The following is a 17,311-nucleotide window of genomic DNA, read 5'->3' on the forward strand; positions in this document are numbered from 1 at the left end:
AGATAAACTTAGAAAAAAAAAGCCTACCAATTAGAAAATTATTACTGCAGTTATAAAGTATCATCACTGGTAGACATATTTTCAATAACTACAGTATAATATAAATTGACTGCAAATTTGACAATCTTTGGTATAATTGGTTTGATAAAAATTGTATGAGTAACCTCAGGAATTAAGAACAAACTTCCTGGTTGCAAACTTCTGGTATGCACCCAGAACATAATCTTTCTTATCATTTTTTTTGATGAATTAAAAAAAAATCTCAGAGGTAGTCAGTAATACCTTGGAATACTGATGCAGCAGAATATTGAGTCAGCAGCTGACACAAGCATTAGCTTACTCATGGTGCAGTATTCAAGTGGAAAAATCATCCTGACCTGCCTATGCAGTACTGTATGTATCTGTACAGCTAGATTTTATACATAACCCAAAATTGGTTCAAACATTTGTATAATGCCTGAAAGTTTCACAGACCCAATTCAAAAAACTGCCTTTACATATTACTGAATTCTCCCCTGTAGCTTTATACACACTGTAAGCACATTGCTCAAAGATCTGTGAGCAGCCCATGCATTTACCAGAGAGATAAACTTGCTTTGACTAAATAAGACCTTGTTCATTTGCAGTAAAACTTGTGTGGAAGCCATTCTCTGAACCAATCGTTTGGACTTTTAAAATTCTATATTTAAAGTGAAATGTAATTTTTATTTTTAGCTTTGCACACTTGCCATCCTCATCTTTTGCTAATTCCATGACTGGGGAATGATATATTCTGAAATACTGAGGAGGGGAAATGTAAAACCATCTAGAACCATTTAAAAGAGGTTAGACTGCCATGTTAGCATGGGAGTCTGAGAGATCTGCTTTTTGACACTGAGAATTCATCAATTCAGGGCAAACACAAATTTAAAACTTGTGTAGTTATCTCTCACTGTAACAGAACTTGGCCCATAAGAATTTTATCGTGAACAAGTAAGGTACACAAGACTCCAAAGACACTTTCAAATACAAGTATGTGCATAAGATTAAATTAGCCCACTTACTTACTAACTTTCCCTCAAAAGAAAAAGACAAATAGGCTAATATCAAATTATGCACTATCATCGCTGCATATTTCCAGCTCTAGTTATCATTAGATGTATGCAGCTCATTCTGGCAAGAGTCCAATACATTCTTTATAACAGCTTCTGCTGGGTAAGTTGAAACACAGTTGTGTGGTAGAACTCCTTATGTTCTTACAAATTATACCAGACTTTTCTCATTAACATTTTATCTGAAATCCCATTCTCAGGTTTTTCATTTACTTCATAAAATTAAGATAGGAGAAGCATAGAAAGAGCAAGTTCAGGATATCTTTAGCCAGTGTTTCAATGGAGACCCTCTTTCCCCCTAAAAAAACCAAACATCTCCCCCAACTCCACATTTACTAGTCAATAGAACAGAATTGCAGAAAGCATTCATTGCTATCATGTAATTGTTTAATAAAGCTAGAAATAAAGCTAATGATTTTCTTTAGATTACTTTGAAAATTCTGATTATTAAAAATCCTTGACATCTAATTCATGATACTCATCAGCCAGAACAAAGCTGTTCTGTACCCTGGTTTAGCCCTCAGGATGCACCATCCACAGAACCAGAAGAAACATGGATATGGTGTGTTTTCATTCAACATCAAGACTACTTCATTACATTCCTGTTGTCACACATACACACACACACTCTGGAAAATGCCCTTTCTTTTGTAGCTTGTTCATGAGCATTCAGATAAAACACCAGACTCAAAGAGGAGGAAAAGCTGAAGTCTAATGGCAGCTACAAAGACTGCCAGAAAGCTACAAAGCATTTCTACAACCCTGAGCTAACGCTGTGCATGACGCCATCACCAGGCCAGTGAAGGCACACCTCACAGGAATCCCCTACACTAGTTTGCTTCAGAAACCCAGACTTTTTGTTCCCATTGCAAGACAGAAGCCTCTGCAACTTGAGAAGCTCACCTTTCTTAGAATGCCACCTCTAAAATATTGTTTGTGGTTTATAATGCTAAGCCCAGAAAAGGACTAAACAGACAACCTTTGTTTGAGGCATTAAGCCTGCTCAGACTGAAGTGCATTTCTCTGAATTACTGGATGCCTACAGAACAGTCTTTTGCAGGAGGCATCCATTTCCATCCATCATTATCGAGGCACTTTCCTCCTATCACAGTATCTCTGTCCTTGGAATACCTTCAAATCTAAATATTTGTACTATTTTGTGAATTAGTTCTGATTTACTGTGATACACAGCCTTTAGCTTAATTCCCATAATCCATTCTAATAGTGACTCACTGCAATTATTATAATTCATTTAATTATCGCAACTAACATCAGAAAGCCATTTTTCCTCAGAATCAGTGAATTGGTAGAAAGTAGTCATATGCTTACCTACCTACACAGGTAGCAATAAAGACATTGCTTGGTTTTCCCCTTTATAAAGGGACAGTCCTATACTTATCTATATGCCCATAGAAACACAACCCCCTCCCCCATATACATATTTATATATATATATGTATGTATGTATGTATGTATGTATGTACACACACACATTTATACACTCCATTAAGCTGTTATATAAAGTTTATCACAAGATTGGTCTTAAACAAAACAGAATATCTCTTTGACTTGAACATCATTTCTCACCATAATCAACTTTCACGAAAAAACACACTGTCAAGCTTTAGTAGAAGCTCAGGACGGCAGCATGGAAGAAAATAACCTTTTAAGAATAGAAAAGTCACTTCTGAAAGACAGAATAACAGACTTTGCTGAAAAGTTAATCCTGAACTGCAAGAACCAAATGGAAAGTTAAAGAGCCAGGGTAATAACAGAACGATGAATGAACAAGCTTTTGAAGATATTTTGGGGTAACTTGCTATCATTTGGTATCATGAATTATAAATATCCAAAGCTTTCAAGCTCTTAACTAAATTAACTTATTTGAGATTGCTTTTCATTTAAAAATAATCTGTGTTTAATAAATCTTTAGGCTAATGGGTAATGAATTTATTAGAGCAGATGATGAGAATCACTGCTATAATAGGGCACACCGTCAAATTATTATGTAATAAAATACACACACTCTGCTTTGGTCCCTGCTTCAGAAATCCTCATTAGATGCCTTCTTCATCTAGCTAATCAGTTTAACTCCAGATAGACTGTATTAAAGAGAGAAGTGGCAAGAGATCATTCAGCAAAAATCATTGAAAGAAGAGAAGTGAGGAGAGAGATTTGTCCAAAAGTAGATTTAGAAAGTAGATTAGAAAGTAGGCAAAAACATCAAAAGTTACAGGTTTCTTGTGGGAAAATGCAGTAAGTGGGGAATTCTGTAAGCTCTTCCACAGCAAAGGGATTAAAAGGTAGCAGTTGAAGAGCTCAGCCAGGTAACAATGCAGTGGCATGAGAGCACAGGGAATGGAAGAAGCAAGAGCTTGAGTACACACAGTCAGTCTGGCTTTCCATGTAAGAGAGATTCTAGGCCCAGCAAGTGTCAGAGGGCAAAGGACGCCCTATTGTTTGCAAAGGATCCAGGAATAGGAATGTCTTCAGAATTCCTTTCTGGAGGAGATTAATTGCTATCTGTCAGAACTAAGATCTCTTTTCTCTTATGATCAACTAGTGACTTTGCTGTGATGGCCTCAAAGCATTATGCAGCTTTTGCACAGCCCACCTTGCCAGAAACAATTTTGTTCTTAAAAAAGTAGCTAAGATTCCTTCACTCCTTCACTTTGAACTGAATGCTGTGTAGCAGAGCTGTAAATAAGAAGTACAACTATCTCAGATACAAGAGACATTAAAATATTAGTGCTTGGTCTTTCACCTCCCCCCTCCCCAAAAAGAATTCTGTTATTTTAGAGAAATTAAAATCAGTAGGAGATCTGAGTACAGAACATAAGGGCTACAGAATCAGATTCTCACTAAGCCTGCATGAAACTTAACCTTTGGGAAATGAAGTGGGCAGTTGCTAAAAAGATAACAACCTTCTTAGGACACACAATTTTACGACATTAACTTTTTCTTCATAAAGTAATGCCAATATCCAACATGCTGCATACTGTGTCTATAGTAACTAGGACAGTATCCAAATTGGATTTAAGCAAATTATTTAGCTTATTAGGCATGCTAATGTCCAGAATTTAATTCCATTAGGAACATCAGGAAATTTCATTTAGCAAAAAAAACCTACTAAACAAAACAAACCCACAGAAATGGGGACAATCTCAGATTTGTACCAGTTGACCTTGACATTAGTTACACAACCAAAGTCACTAATAAGCCAATTCATACATAATACACTGTACATGGTATTTCTAACAAATGCATATCATCCACAGAGGTTATATTCATGCACTTCCTATTTCATATCTTAACTGTCTTGCAACAACTTTGCATCTAGCAGCTCAGAAACAAGAGTAATGAAAACAGAGACACGGAGGAGCTTTTGTCATATACTCTTCCTCTAAACATAGACAAAATCTCAGAAGGAGAAATGTTGTGTGTGTAAGTGTTTTAAAGAAATACAGAGTAATAAAGCTTATAAATCGATTGGGATGGCTCTTAAAAATGACTTTTGTTGTCTTCCATTGTCTAAACATATCCCTAAATATACTAAAAATATCCCACAGACAAAGGTTCAAAGACCTTGTTCATATGCAACAGGTACAGGACTCCTGTTGCTCTCCTTGTTTCTAGGATAACCAGCAGACAAGGTAAACGGCAATGCATTCACTGGATGCAGGGAAATTTCTGTTCCCTGCACTTCTTATTGTCATGGGGAAAAAAAAAAAAAAAAAAAAGAGAGAGAGAGATTTCAATGCAATTATATAAAAATTGATTCATGGTTTTTTAGTTTACTGTCCTTGACATCCCCATTTACTGTTTTCTTCTGCTCAAATCTATTTTCTGTAAGTAAAAAAAGGCATTAACAGAAGGAGGAGAAATAGTACCTGCTCCATGCTATTGACCAGGCCAGTTGCTTTCTTTACCAGCAGATGAGGACAAACCTCAGCTGTAGAAATGAGCAGCTGGCTCATTTCTACACTGCCTGGGGTGACTAACACAGCTCTTCAAAGCAGGACATTTATTTGCACCTGGTTCTCTGCTGTGCAAGTCCTTAACAACTTAAACAATTACCTGTAGCAGCGAAATTGCTTACTATGGTGTTTCTGGTTTATGAGAGCCAAGCTGAGAAACTGCTTGGGAAGATTACATTATAAAATAAAGAACAGTTATTGAATGACTGTGCTTCATCCATTTCACAGAAGGAGCAGCCTTCCAGTGCTTGCCTTGTCAGTAGAAGATATTAAAAAGTTTCATTAGCACAATTAGTGCTTTTCATCAGCATCAGTTCTTTCACAGTTGCACTGCTCTCAGTGCAACTCTCCCTGAACATTTTTCAACCTCTTAGATGTGCTTGCAAGTTTATTTTTTCAGGTCATTGTCAAATAAAATGTGCTGCTGTTCTTGAAATTAAAATACCACATAGATAGCCACAGCCTCCAGCCACAGCCTCCCTGCAGACTGCCTCCAACAGTGGGTTATTCCTGTTAACAATGATGGACCAAATATGTATTGCTGCACATACATACATTTTTCATTGTAAAATGTTACTAAAATAAACAAATTAGTAATAGAAAAGGATTGTGAAAGAATACTTTTCAATTAAGGTTTTTCTCTTCAGAAGTAGATTAAATGAACAATTCAGCAGACAATATAGGCTAATCAATTTTGGCACTAACATATATAAGATTCAAGTTCAGAGCAGACAAACTCTTCCATTTTCACAAAGGAAAAGAAGGATCTATTGGAACAGGAGAGCAACACACAGATTTCAGAGATGTAATTCCCTAGGTACACTTTGTCAAATAATCCATATATCAAATTCAGCAAAATTTTAAAAGGACACTTTTTTTTATTTTTTTGGTTGATCAGAGGACAGTCAATCCTGACACCTGTTTTGTAATGAATCTCTATAACACTCCGGAAAAATTTAATGAGAATACGTGCCTGAGCAATTCATTTTGTCCTTCAAAACTTATGTATTGCCCAAAAGCCACTTCACTGTGTCACCTGTTGGGACTATGTCTATATCTGAACTCATAAACTAGAAGTAGTTAATGGGATGCCAGACGTGAAAAAACAATCACTTCTTCCAATTCAGATGCTCCAAGAAATCCACACAAAGATCAAAAACATACTCTTCATAAATCAAAATGAGTAAAAGAGCTACCTATAACTGAAGAAACAGCTTTCCACCCAGAGAACAAGCCAAGGACAGCCAAAGTCACTAAAAGCCATGGGGGATACTTTCTAAGTGGGGTTTTCACCTACAATTTTATTATTCCCATGAAGTCTCTACATAACCTCGATTGCATCAAATACTGTGCATACTGGATTCTGCCCTGATATTCTGCATTAATGTATGCTATTTAAAGCCCTGCAGCGCTTTAAAACAGTTTGCATTTCTTTACATCATCAAAAACCCACTGAATATTTTTTGTTATTATTATTAATGGGTAGAACTACTATCATAATCTTTGCATTGTCTGTAATTCCTACCACAATGTACTTCTCACACACAATTCTGTTTTGCAGGCTCCAACACCTTATTTCAAGTGGCTATGCAGAATATAAGAGCTAAGTCTTGGAGAAGAGACATTACATAAAAATATTATTAGAAACAAATCTGTACACTATTTTAATATTGCACTTCCCTTTCATGTGCTGTTTTACTTGGCACTGAAGAAAAAAGTTATCAGGCATCTAAGTCAACACCTAAAGGGTATTACAAGTCTTCAAGTGGCAATAAATACCCAAGTAAAATATAAATTGCTTGACAAGTGGTGACTTTGAAGGCTGGTTTTTGATGGGAGATTTCTCAGGGTGTGAAACATTTTTTGCTACTTCCTTGTTGGCATTCCAATATCATATTTGATATCATATCATATCATAATTTCATAAAATTGCAGCTGATTCATTCACTTGTAACTGGTTTCTGCATTCTATGTTGAATTCCTTACTGGCCAGTTTTTAGGATCATCAACAAGCTACTTAGGTACTAAAAGCAGGAAAGCAGGAAAGCAGGAAAGCAGGAGAATTATAGGCTGTTAAAAATATACAAGAGAGAGTTTATAAATAATGCCCTTCTTGGGCAGAAAATAATTTCTGAGAACCCAAAGCATAAAAGAAAAGCTAAGATTGACCTCCTACTGTTGAATCAGCTGTAAATTGTCTGAGTCATCTTGATGCTCAGCTATGAGAACATTCACAATTCAATGGAAAATAAATTGCATAAAGAGCTCTGTAGAGTGCATAACCAAGGTATTGCTAAGTGTCATCCAGGATCATATTTAGTAACCAAATTATCTCCTGATGCCACACCATTGCAAAGCAAAGTTGAGCCTATGCTTGGAGGCAACCTGTAAGAAGTCAAAAAAATAACATAAAATACCACACCTCTGTTCTGCCTTGTTGGAAGAGATGACCTACTCCTAGCATTCCCCTAATATAAATCACTGATCTCCTTTTCTTTTGCTCCTAATCTAAAGGCTACTCATGAGAAAGTCATATTTTTCTGAAAAGAATGAAATAGAACCCGACTAACATGTACGTAGCTATTCCCTGCAGTCCTAGTCTCCAGCCAGCACCCTCACTTCTTCAAGGGCTGAGGTACTGACCTTTATATAGCTTCAGATGTGCAGACATACGCTTTGCTGCACCAGCGTAGCTCCCAGCACGGAATGCCTGACTGGCTCCTGCTGAGCTTTGACATCCCAGCTGCTGCTGAATTCAGGAGGAAGTGCTCCCAGGACATCATTGGTATGAAGTACAACAGGATCTCTGACACATTTCTCTGAGAAGCAAGCTAGGACTTATGTACAGTCCTATTTCATTTCCTGTTATTGCATTTGTCTGCTCAGATGCTCTAATACCCAAATAAACAAAGGCTGACAGGAAAGGGGACTTTTTTCTAACTGTGTTCCATGCAAAGCAAACTCTTGAAATACAGGCTGATGAAGCTGCACACTGCTAGTTAGTTATTACTCGACTTTTGCAGATAAACTCTCTCTCTGGCGGATAGTTCAGTTATACAAATTTTGCTGAGATGCCAGGTATCCACAGACAGACAGTCACCATCAACTGACAATCACCACCACAACCTCACATACTCTCTCCCTAGCGAATTCCATGACATAAACCTATACAGTAGTATGAGGACATCATCAGATTTTTGGATCCTCAATTGCCATTAGAACTGACATTACGGAGATCGTGCATCTTGATGCTGTCACAGGATGACATAGCACAAGCAAGAAAAGCCAGCAGTTCTGCAGTGATTTGTGTCACAGCAGATCATAAACACTACTTGAAAAGAGTGAACATAAATTGTCAAGTTACAAAACTACTTGAAATGATGTGACAGAAATAATACCAGATAATGAAGCAATTTTCTATCCACTTGGAAGCAACTTCTAAAACGTGCTGATAAGAGCATAGCAATTTCAAAGACAAAGAAGAAAGACTCTGTGAAGGAAAAAAACTTATTCATGAAGGGTCACTTAAGTCCTAATGTTTATACCATGGCCGACTTTCTCTTGGCATGTCACTATGTCTTCCCTCAATTTATGATATCCTCTCTTCATTTTTCAGACGTCTCTAGATGCATCATAGAAAATCTGAGGGTCCCACAGCAACCAGAGCATTCAATTCCCAATGCCATTGCAGGGTAAGGAGATGGGAACGAAGACACAGAGATTTTAGGAGCTAGATCCACAAAAGAATCTTAATGTTCCTCAACTTTTACTTCTACAGTTCACTATTAAACACCACTGAGACCACCAAGACCCAATTAGATGCAACCAAACAGGTTAGCTAAAATCCAGGCATTAGAATGCCTAATTCTTTCCCTAGGTGTTTTCAACACAGCACAGGAAATCTGTCATGGAGCAAGAAACTGAATGTAAATCCCTCATTCTCCCACAGCTTAAGTAGTGTTTATCCAAAGAATTTCTACTTTGAACTGCACTCCACAGAATCCAATGTTCCACAAGAAATGTATTGTTATATAATAACATGCTTTTTATATATTAATAATATATATTAATAATATATTTGTTATAATACAGTTTTGTCCATACCCCAGAAGTCAGCCTGCACCTGTTATGGTAGCAGAAAATGGGACATTTCCACATTATAGACCTTGCTGCGACAGCAATGTAGTGCACTTAAATCTAAAAGCTAGCACAGGATTACCGCAGCAACTAAGGCGCTGTAATTGCCTCCCTCACACACCCAGGCACATTAAGCATACTCCCAGCCATACACACCGTTACGGTTGTGCTTCATCCTGCACCTCTGGATCTATAAGCTAGCTTTAATAATGTTAGTTCAACTTAACAGTGGGGTTACAGCAAGGCCACCAGGCACTCCAAACCCTCCCAAGCAGCCAGTTCTGCTGAGCTCATGGTGAGGCTGAAAACATCTACTTTAAAGCCAGCTCAAATAGAGCTGAACAGATCTATGCTGAATGGCTGCTACAGCTCCACTGCAGGGCAGACTGAACTGGTGTCATTTAAGCTACGAAGGTGATCTACAAGTATCAGAACGAATAAAAGGAACTCTTCATAGACCTCGGTAATTACAGTGCGACTAGTCTCAGAAGTAAATCAAAAGCAAAATAATCTACTTATATGGAGCTAACGTTTCTCAATATTGACCATTTCAAAATGTTTCCTGTTCCTAACACTGACTCACCTTGAACAATTAAAGAAGTTTTCTGCTCCACTGTTCCAGATCTTTAAAATGAAAAGGATGATACCCTCAACTGTAAACTGCTTTAGGACTAACAAACGAAAAGAATTCTAAATTTTTATGGAGCATTATTAGCAAGATTTAACCACCAGTATCTATATGTGTCCAGCTCAGAAGTATTTTACTCTTGGATTCTGGCACTTCAGAACATTTAATGCACTTAAAATGAAAGTTCAGGTTTAAGTACCCACCTTCACTCCATCTCATGCAAAGACTAAAATAAAAAATTATAGTTACAAGGACTGAAATTTTATTCACAGTCACAAAAGGTGATTGCCTTATAGCAGATAACACTTCATATTAGGATAAATACAAGTATATTGGTAAATATAAATCTGTAAATGCTGAGAGCATTTTCTTAAAAAACACCCAAGTAACTTAGCAATGCATCTACAGTGTTTTCTTACCTCAACTAATATGAAACGTAACAACGTCAAATAGTTTGTCTGAGACTGATGCCTGCTGTTTGAAATCATATTCACCTGTGAAGAAAAAAAAAAGTACTTTATGTCCATCTGTAAGGAGTTGGCATTATTGAAAATAAAGTGCCCAGAGTAGACTATAAAAGGCTTGAGTTATTTATATAACTCAAGTTAATTTATATTTGATTGTTTTGTTAAATTGATTCCAGCCATTATTGTTCCAAATACAGTACCTATATAAAGATTTGCACTTAAAATTGTTTTAATAATATTCCTGTATATTTTGACGTGTTTGGATTCAAAACGAATCCTTTAGCTCTTTCCAGCAGAGCCACTGACTTCAAAGAATCTTAAGCATGTACTTAAAATTTATACTTAAGGACTCTCCTAAAGAGGCATTAGCAGAGGCACAAAAGTTTTGTAGAAATAAAAACTGAACCTACCAGATGTTAGTATCTTCTACAGAAGCATGGGTACACTGAGTGCAATGGGTAGAAAGAACTACCAAGCTGTGAAGTCAAGTCTCTTGTAATCATCATACTGTAATATCTTATTCTGAAGAACTCACAGAATATTTGTTCTCAACACTGTAGCTGCAAAACCAAAAGGCACCTTGTAAGAAAGGCACCCTGTAAGAAAATTAAGCTCTGTTCTTAAAAAAACAAAAAAGCTGCAATCCCCTGAAAGAAAAGTCCACACTACTAATTTGTGCTACAGAAAGAGACCAGGAGAAACCAATGCATCACCAATGTGATGATCCTAGGAATCAGCCCATGACAGCAATAGCAAATCAACTACATTCTCCAGGGGAGTAAGCATCCTCAAGAATTAAAAAAAATTGTTTCCAAATGCTGGGCAGAATATGCTATCAGTTATAAGCCTGTGAATCCAGATGTATATTTTGGTCATTAGTGGAATGGCCACAGGTTTATGCTCATGTGAGCAGGAGAAAAGCCTGCCTCCTCTCTTCTTCCGTAAAAAAATACATATTTTAAAACATTTATTTTTCTTAAAACTCATCTCCCATTTTTCATCTTTGTTTTAATCTCACCATAAGTTCTCACAGGACCCATGAAGTTCAAGTATGCTCTCTGCATAAGCTTTCTCGGTAACAGAAGCCACTGGAACACTCTTTTCTATTAGCTCTTTTCAGACACACTCTGGAGTATGCCTCTTGGAGATCCTGGAGCAATATATTGAATGGCAAGCCACTCTTAGGACTTTGAGGACTGCCTTACCCACAGGAATAGGGCAACCCTGTTGGCCTGTTAACTTGTAATTACCTTAAATGAGGTTAACGTAAGAGCAAATAAAATATAAAACACTATTTAAAAACCTACACCTACAGAGATTAACAGAATCCACTCTACCTCTGTCTAGCATTTATATTATCTTCAATTTTTTTTAACCCTCTACCATTCAGCCAATAAGTTGGCAGACCATTCCTGATTTCCCTAGCTTAAGAGGAATAGTATTAGAGAGTGTATAGGCTCAAGCACTAATAGTCAGGCTAACGGTAGGACTACCTCAGAGAAATGGGGATAGACCCCATTTTAACACCAATAACCCTTCTTCAGGGTTTTTTCAGATTCGGAAGTCTTCTGCTCCTTAATGATTTCTTACTCCTTAATTAAATTGAAAAATTTGAACAACATGTGCTTATCTACCCCCTAAACATTTGGAAAAATTAGTGTTGCAAAGTCACGGCCTGCTTCAATTCTTACTCCTAGACAGTAGTTAATAAATATTTTCGCATTCACCTACCCCGCTAGCTAATTTTAATTCACTGTTATGCAAAAATGCTCTTCCCACCTACTGAAGTGATATTCAAGCCTTAAAACGAGGCCTCTTCATTCACTAAGCCTTATATTCCACATCAGCTTTTTCATTGCTTTACATATATATACACAACCATGCTTTATAACAATATTTATTTACTTGCTCACTACTAGAGTTTGAGCCATGTGAGCATGGTCATAAACAACTGCTTGGCAGTAGTAATAGCTTTGGAGGGGGCTACTCCAACAGCTTTGTCTTTAAGGAATTCTGTGCCAATTCTTATTCCCAGGTACTTCTAGCTTTCTCTCTAGCCTTTTCCTAAAGCCTGGTAAAACAGTCCCTTAGCCCTCCTCTGTTTTTCTCAACTGTGTCCCTTCCTGTTCTTCCTTTCTATCTAATCACTCATTTCTTTTTACTCTCTCTTGTCCCTGTCTTCCTGTTTTCCAGTTTCTTCTTTTCTCGTATCTTCCCATATGCTTCCAAGCAACATCAGAAAAACAAATCCTGCTATGTGTGTATGCAGCCCGGCTACCAGCAACGCAGACAGCATCCTGGACGGCCCTTGTCCCCTCAGAAAGGTGGCTGGGGGAATCTGACACTGCGCCTCCCTCCCCTTCTGAGTGAGTTATAGAAGTGTGGTGCCTAGACGTTCAGTGAGACTTCTGCATGTTCCAGCTAGGCCTCCCTGGAAGCTATCATCTTTTTGATTGGGATCTTGTCATTCTGGGCTTTTTTTGAACAGCCTTTGGAACTATCAAACACAGCCATGGCTATATGCAATCAGTTTGCATTTATTCAAAGCAGCGAAACACGAAAATGCTTCTTCGGGCCAAGAGCATGGCATATGTTCTTGAAACATCTCTCTAACTGTTAAAGGCTGAGCGTATGAAGAGCATATGATTATTTTGATAAGAAAATGATAGCTCCATGATTGATCGATTTACTTGTACGTATCCAGGGCCAACCTCTGCTGTTCACATTCCAATGGAATCAAATTCTCACTCAGGCAAAAATCCCTTTGACTCCTCTGAAACTGTTACATAGTTATATAATATAACCGTTAATATTGCATATGGAGATATGCAGGCACAGCTACTGCACATTGGGACTATAGGCTCAGCTCATTAAAAAGACACCAACATAGCTATTATTTATTATTTATTAAGGCTTACAGTACATTGAGGAAAAGAAAACAAGCTCTGTGCATTAAGCACTAATACATGGCTGCTCTTCAGAAATTACCCTGGGAATGAGAAGGGCCTACGATTCCTTTTCTCCAGCACAGCATCAAAGGAGAGAGATGTTGTTGTTAGGGCCTCCTAAGTACTGCAGCTGGGTGTGTGCCAACGCCTGAAGCTCTCTTCATGCACTAAAATGGGGATGAACCGCAGAGCCTGAGGTGTGTTCCAGAACTTCCTTTTTCATAGCATGGAGACAAACACTGGCTGAAGCCTAGGACATCCCTTATGAACCCATACTATAGGATGAACAAACACTATATCTGTAATAGCCTCTCCAGAGGTTGTTGCTATGAGTTTGGAGGAAGATGAGTGATCCTGAATGAAGCATCCAGAAGGGCATAACTAAAATGCTACAGATGTCCCTAGAAAAAGCTCTACATAAAGAACTGGTTCTGTTTCAGTAATATAAAGTCTTCTCCTGTAACTAGTTACTAGGTAGCCTATGAAAGTTATTCTGGCAATACCCCATAGTATGCATTAGCCAGTCTGCCCATCTCCAGCTACTGTACTGGGAGTATGTCTAACAGAAGCCTACAGGATCAGTCTCCACACAAGTCCACCTCAGCTATATGTCACCATCAATCTGCCTCACAACTATACTTGGGAGTCACTTTCATATTTGTGCTCTGTTTTTGAGAGAAAGACTGCCGGCACACAATTCCATGAGCAGCTCTGGACAATGGAATTTGAGTGGAAGCACCTCACCGCACCTCTGAGAAAAGGCTTGTTACAAGCTGAATCTCACTCTTGGCAGCTGTTGGCTGAACATCATCAATTTATGTAGTTCTCACCACCATGCTCACTGTTTCTAATCCCATTTGGAGGTGCACAGCACACTCCATTCAGCTTGTAAGGAGCCTCAGTATCTCTCCTCAGCATGAGAGAGTTGCAATCGTGTTTCTAGGATGATTTTTTTTTTTTTTTACTTTGAACTATTATACAGAGGGCATAGAAGCAAGACCACAGCCAAAACAACACAATTTTCTAACAAAAAGCAGTCACTGCCCTGCTTTTTACCTGGAAACCAGTCTTGTAGGTGATTAATAGACATGCTTATTGCTTCCAGTCCTTCAGGTTCACAGGAATGTCTCCTCTTCGGATGTGACATCAGCAACGAGCTGCAGGCAACTCTAAAAAAATTTTAATATAAAAAAGATGCCTAGCACAAAGACACTTCCAGTGTTACTTAGAAACAGAAGAGGAAATACTTAGGCTCACAGCTTGAATATGATTTCAAGTGCTTTACTTAATATCACAGTATTTCTGGCACAGCCACAAAATGTTGAGAACAGAGATATTCTCAGTCGAAAGAGAGTCCCCTAATCTCCCCACTATGTTCCCAACCATATTCTCCACAGTTGCCATTTGTATGACTGTCTTCTGGCATGTCCCTTTTCCAATAAAAGCCAGTTTGAAGTAATTTGTTAGCCTGCTGCTACCTATCTTACAAAGCTTGTTATACAAGAGCCAAACAGATCTAAAACACCATAATTACAACATTTTTATTCCATCATAGGTTTCCCTATAGTTTGGAATTGAGTTAGAAATACAAACGACACATTCGATTTTGTCTTTCCACTTATGGATGAGGTTCACCTACGCCAAAGACAAAATACTTATCAATAATTCAGGAGAGATAAAGATAAGCTCTGAACTAATAAAATTTACTAAAACACAAACACAACTCGCTGGAGTCATGTATAGTATTTATACTCCCCAGTGTGGTAAAAATGTAGCACCTTGCCAGAAGGTAAACAGAGAATGTGTCTGGGGAATGTTAAATTTATCAAGAAAACAAAAAACAAGGTCACTGTGTTATGAAGAAAACAAATCCTCATCACAGAAACCCTTTAAGTGCCAAATCTAGGAGGTCTTTACAGAGGCAATAGAGAATGGGGAAGATGATGACTTACTAATGAAGAAAAAGAGCGAAGATACTTTTCTCTAAGATACTGACAAACACCTCTTAGTAAAGAGGGAAAATGTGCTCTATGTGCTCTGTGAACATAAAGCATGAGTGCTTGAAGTCTGCAGGTCTGAAACCTACCTCGATTTTATGCAGAGAAACAAGAAAAATCCTCCACTAGTGGGAAGAAAAGGCAGTACTATAAGATGAGAATAAGCACAAGTTCCAGGAACCCCTTCTAACCTCACCCTGCTGGTGGCAACCCAAGCTACACCAGTTTCTATAGGCTTTCCTATTGCAGGAGTTCTATTGCAGGAGTTCTATTGTAGGAGTTCTTTAGCAATTCCTGGTCACCCTGTATTTTTGCTTCCAAGTCCAAAGCAAGCACTTTCTCATTTTGTATATATGTATATGTCTCTGTATGTCTGTGTTTGTGCATGTGTCTATAAATATACTATAAAAGCTAAATAAAGCCTTTTATTGGCCTTTTATAGCATACGTGAACATCATTCCAACAAGCTTTAATTACCTCACTTTATACCACAATTTCAGGCAGAAATAGAGTCCCAGTGAATAGGTGGACAGCAATCAAACTAAAACAAGTTACACGGTTTGTGCGACCCACAAACAGAGCACGGAGACGCTTCTCAAGCTGCTGAGCTGAACTCTGAGCAGCTGGGAAGCCATGCACCATAGCTGCCAGATCAGATTATAGGAACATCTATGTCCATTTACATTTCTATTAGAATTCATCTTAGATATATTTAGGCTTCAAGTTTGTTTTAGTATGGGGGTCAAATGAAATCTACAGCATGTGTTTTCTTTTTCCTCTGCAATCTGGCCAGTGTGATAAAAAACACTGTTCAACATCCACTGTCACTTAAATTTACCAGAGAAGGACTGTAGCTGTCTTCTCTTCCCCTTCTGCCCCCTCACTAGTTGTTTTGTTTCACAAAGGTTATATCTATATTCCTGACCTTCTAACTGGTATTTTAGAAGCCAGTTCTAAAAGATACCATGATCAGCTATCAGGAAAATAACTGGTAGCAACATTCGGAATGATAACTCAAAAGCAGGGGGTATTCCACACACTGAGACTGTCTCATCTGAAAGAAGGCATGCTGCTTTTTCTAACCGCCCAGAGCTCTTGCTGCAGAAGTGTTTAAAATAGAAAAGAAAGCTTTTTATTACATTTGGAGACAATAACTGAAAAACTGAAATGAAAATGCTTCACAGTGTTCAGTGTCATGTTTGATTTGTGCTACTTTATCTATTTTTCAGTTTCATAAATAGTACTTGGCAGTGTAAATCTGCTGTCTCCTATTTCTTTTGATAAAAGGCAATTTGTACACGCTTTTTAAATGTTTATGAGTAGGAAACCTCACCACATTTTGACATACAGAGAGATATGAGTGTAAGGGCAGGAAAACAGAGAGCAGGCAGGAAAGAAAACTAGTCACCTAGGGACTACTATGGAATAACAAGCTAAAACTGAGGAAGCTTAGGTCTTTATAGAAGAGCAATGGGGATTAGTGGTTACTGATGTTACTGAACCAAACACTATCGTTAACGCCTTGTCTCTTTTATCACAGTAATATTCAGCAATATTTTTTAGAGAAAGCTTTGTAGTCTCCTTTTACTGTTATAGTCTAAGAGAAAATTTTCAAGTACAGAATTTTGGGGCACACTGAGCAATGCTTAGAAGGTAGCACAGCCAAGGACACTGCATAGGAAACAAGTGGATCAGCAGCTCATGTCTAACACGCACATGTCTACCATCCTTACTGTCCTTGGCAGAGGAGCCTGAATCCTTAAAGACAAATCATTTATCCCATTGTGCCCCTATTGCCTACAGTGGCAGAGCTGAAGTGAAGAGATTCAATGGCTTGACTAGTGCCTGCTGGCTTGCTCCAGACTGGACTCAGAAAATCACTTAGACTGAAGGTAATAAAGATGATCATGAATTTTGGGCTGAAAGTGTTGGGCTGAATTCTGATCTAACACAAAGTTATGGATGTAGCTAGAGAAACCAGGAGGACAAGAAAGACATGGCAAGTCTTCTGACCATAAGAGGCCATTTCTTGGAGCACCTTTTCAATTTCCAGGACTATGATAATG

At 38.0% G+C, this 17,311-nt stretch overlaps 1 protein-coding gene across 1 annotated transcript in view; it reads right to left on the reverse strand.

Annotated features, from left to right (window-relative positions):
* Positions 1-14,336, reverse strand: part of PLPPR5 (phospholipid phosphatase related 5) — a 65,917-nt gene extending 51,581 nt beyond the window's left edge. The window contains exons 1-2 of the mRNA XM_062581247.1: positions 14,305-14,336; positions 10,253-10,327 (exon numbers count right to left, since the gene is read on the reverse strand). Coding sequence (XP_062437231.1) covers positions 10,253-10,321 — 69 coding nt within the window. The 5' untranslated portion in view covers positions 10,322-10,327; positions 14,305-14,336. The remainder of the gene's footprint in view (positions 1-10,252; positions 10,328-14,304) is intronic.
* Positions 14,337-17,311: the final 2,975 nt, after the last annotated feature.

This window comes from Rhea pennata, chromosome 8, assembly GCF_028389875.1.
Source record: "Rhea pennata isolate bPtePen1 chromosome 8, bPtePen1.pri, whole genome shotgun sequence".
NCBI classification, from domain to species: domain Eukaryota; kingdom Metazoa; phylum Chordata; class Aves; order Rheiformes; family Rheidae; genus Rhea; species Rhea pennata.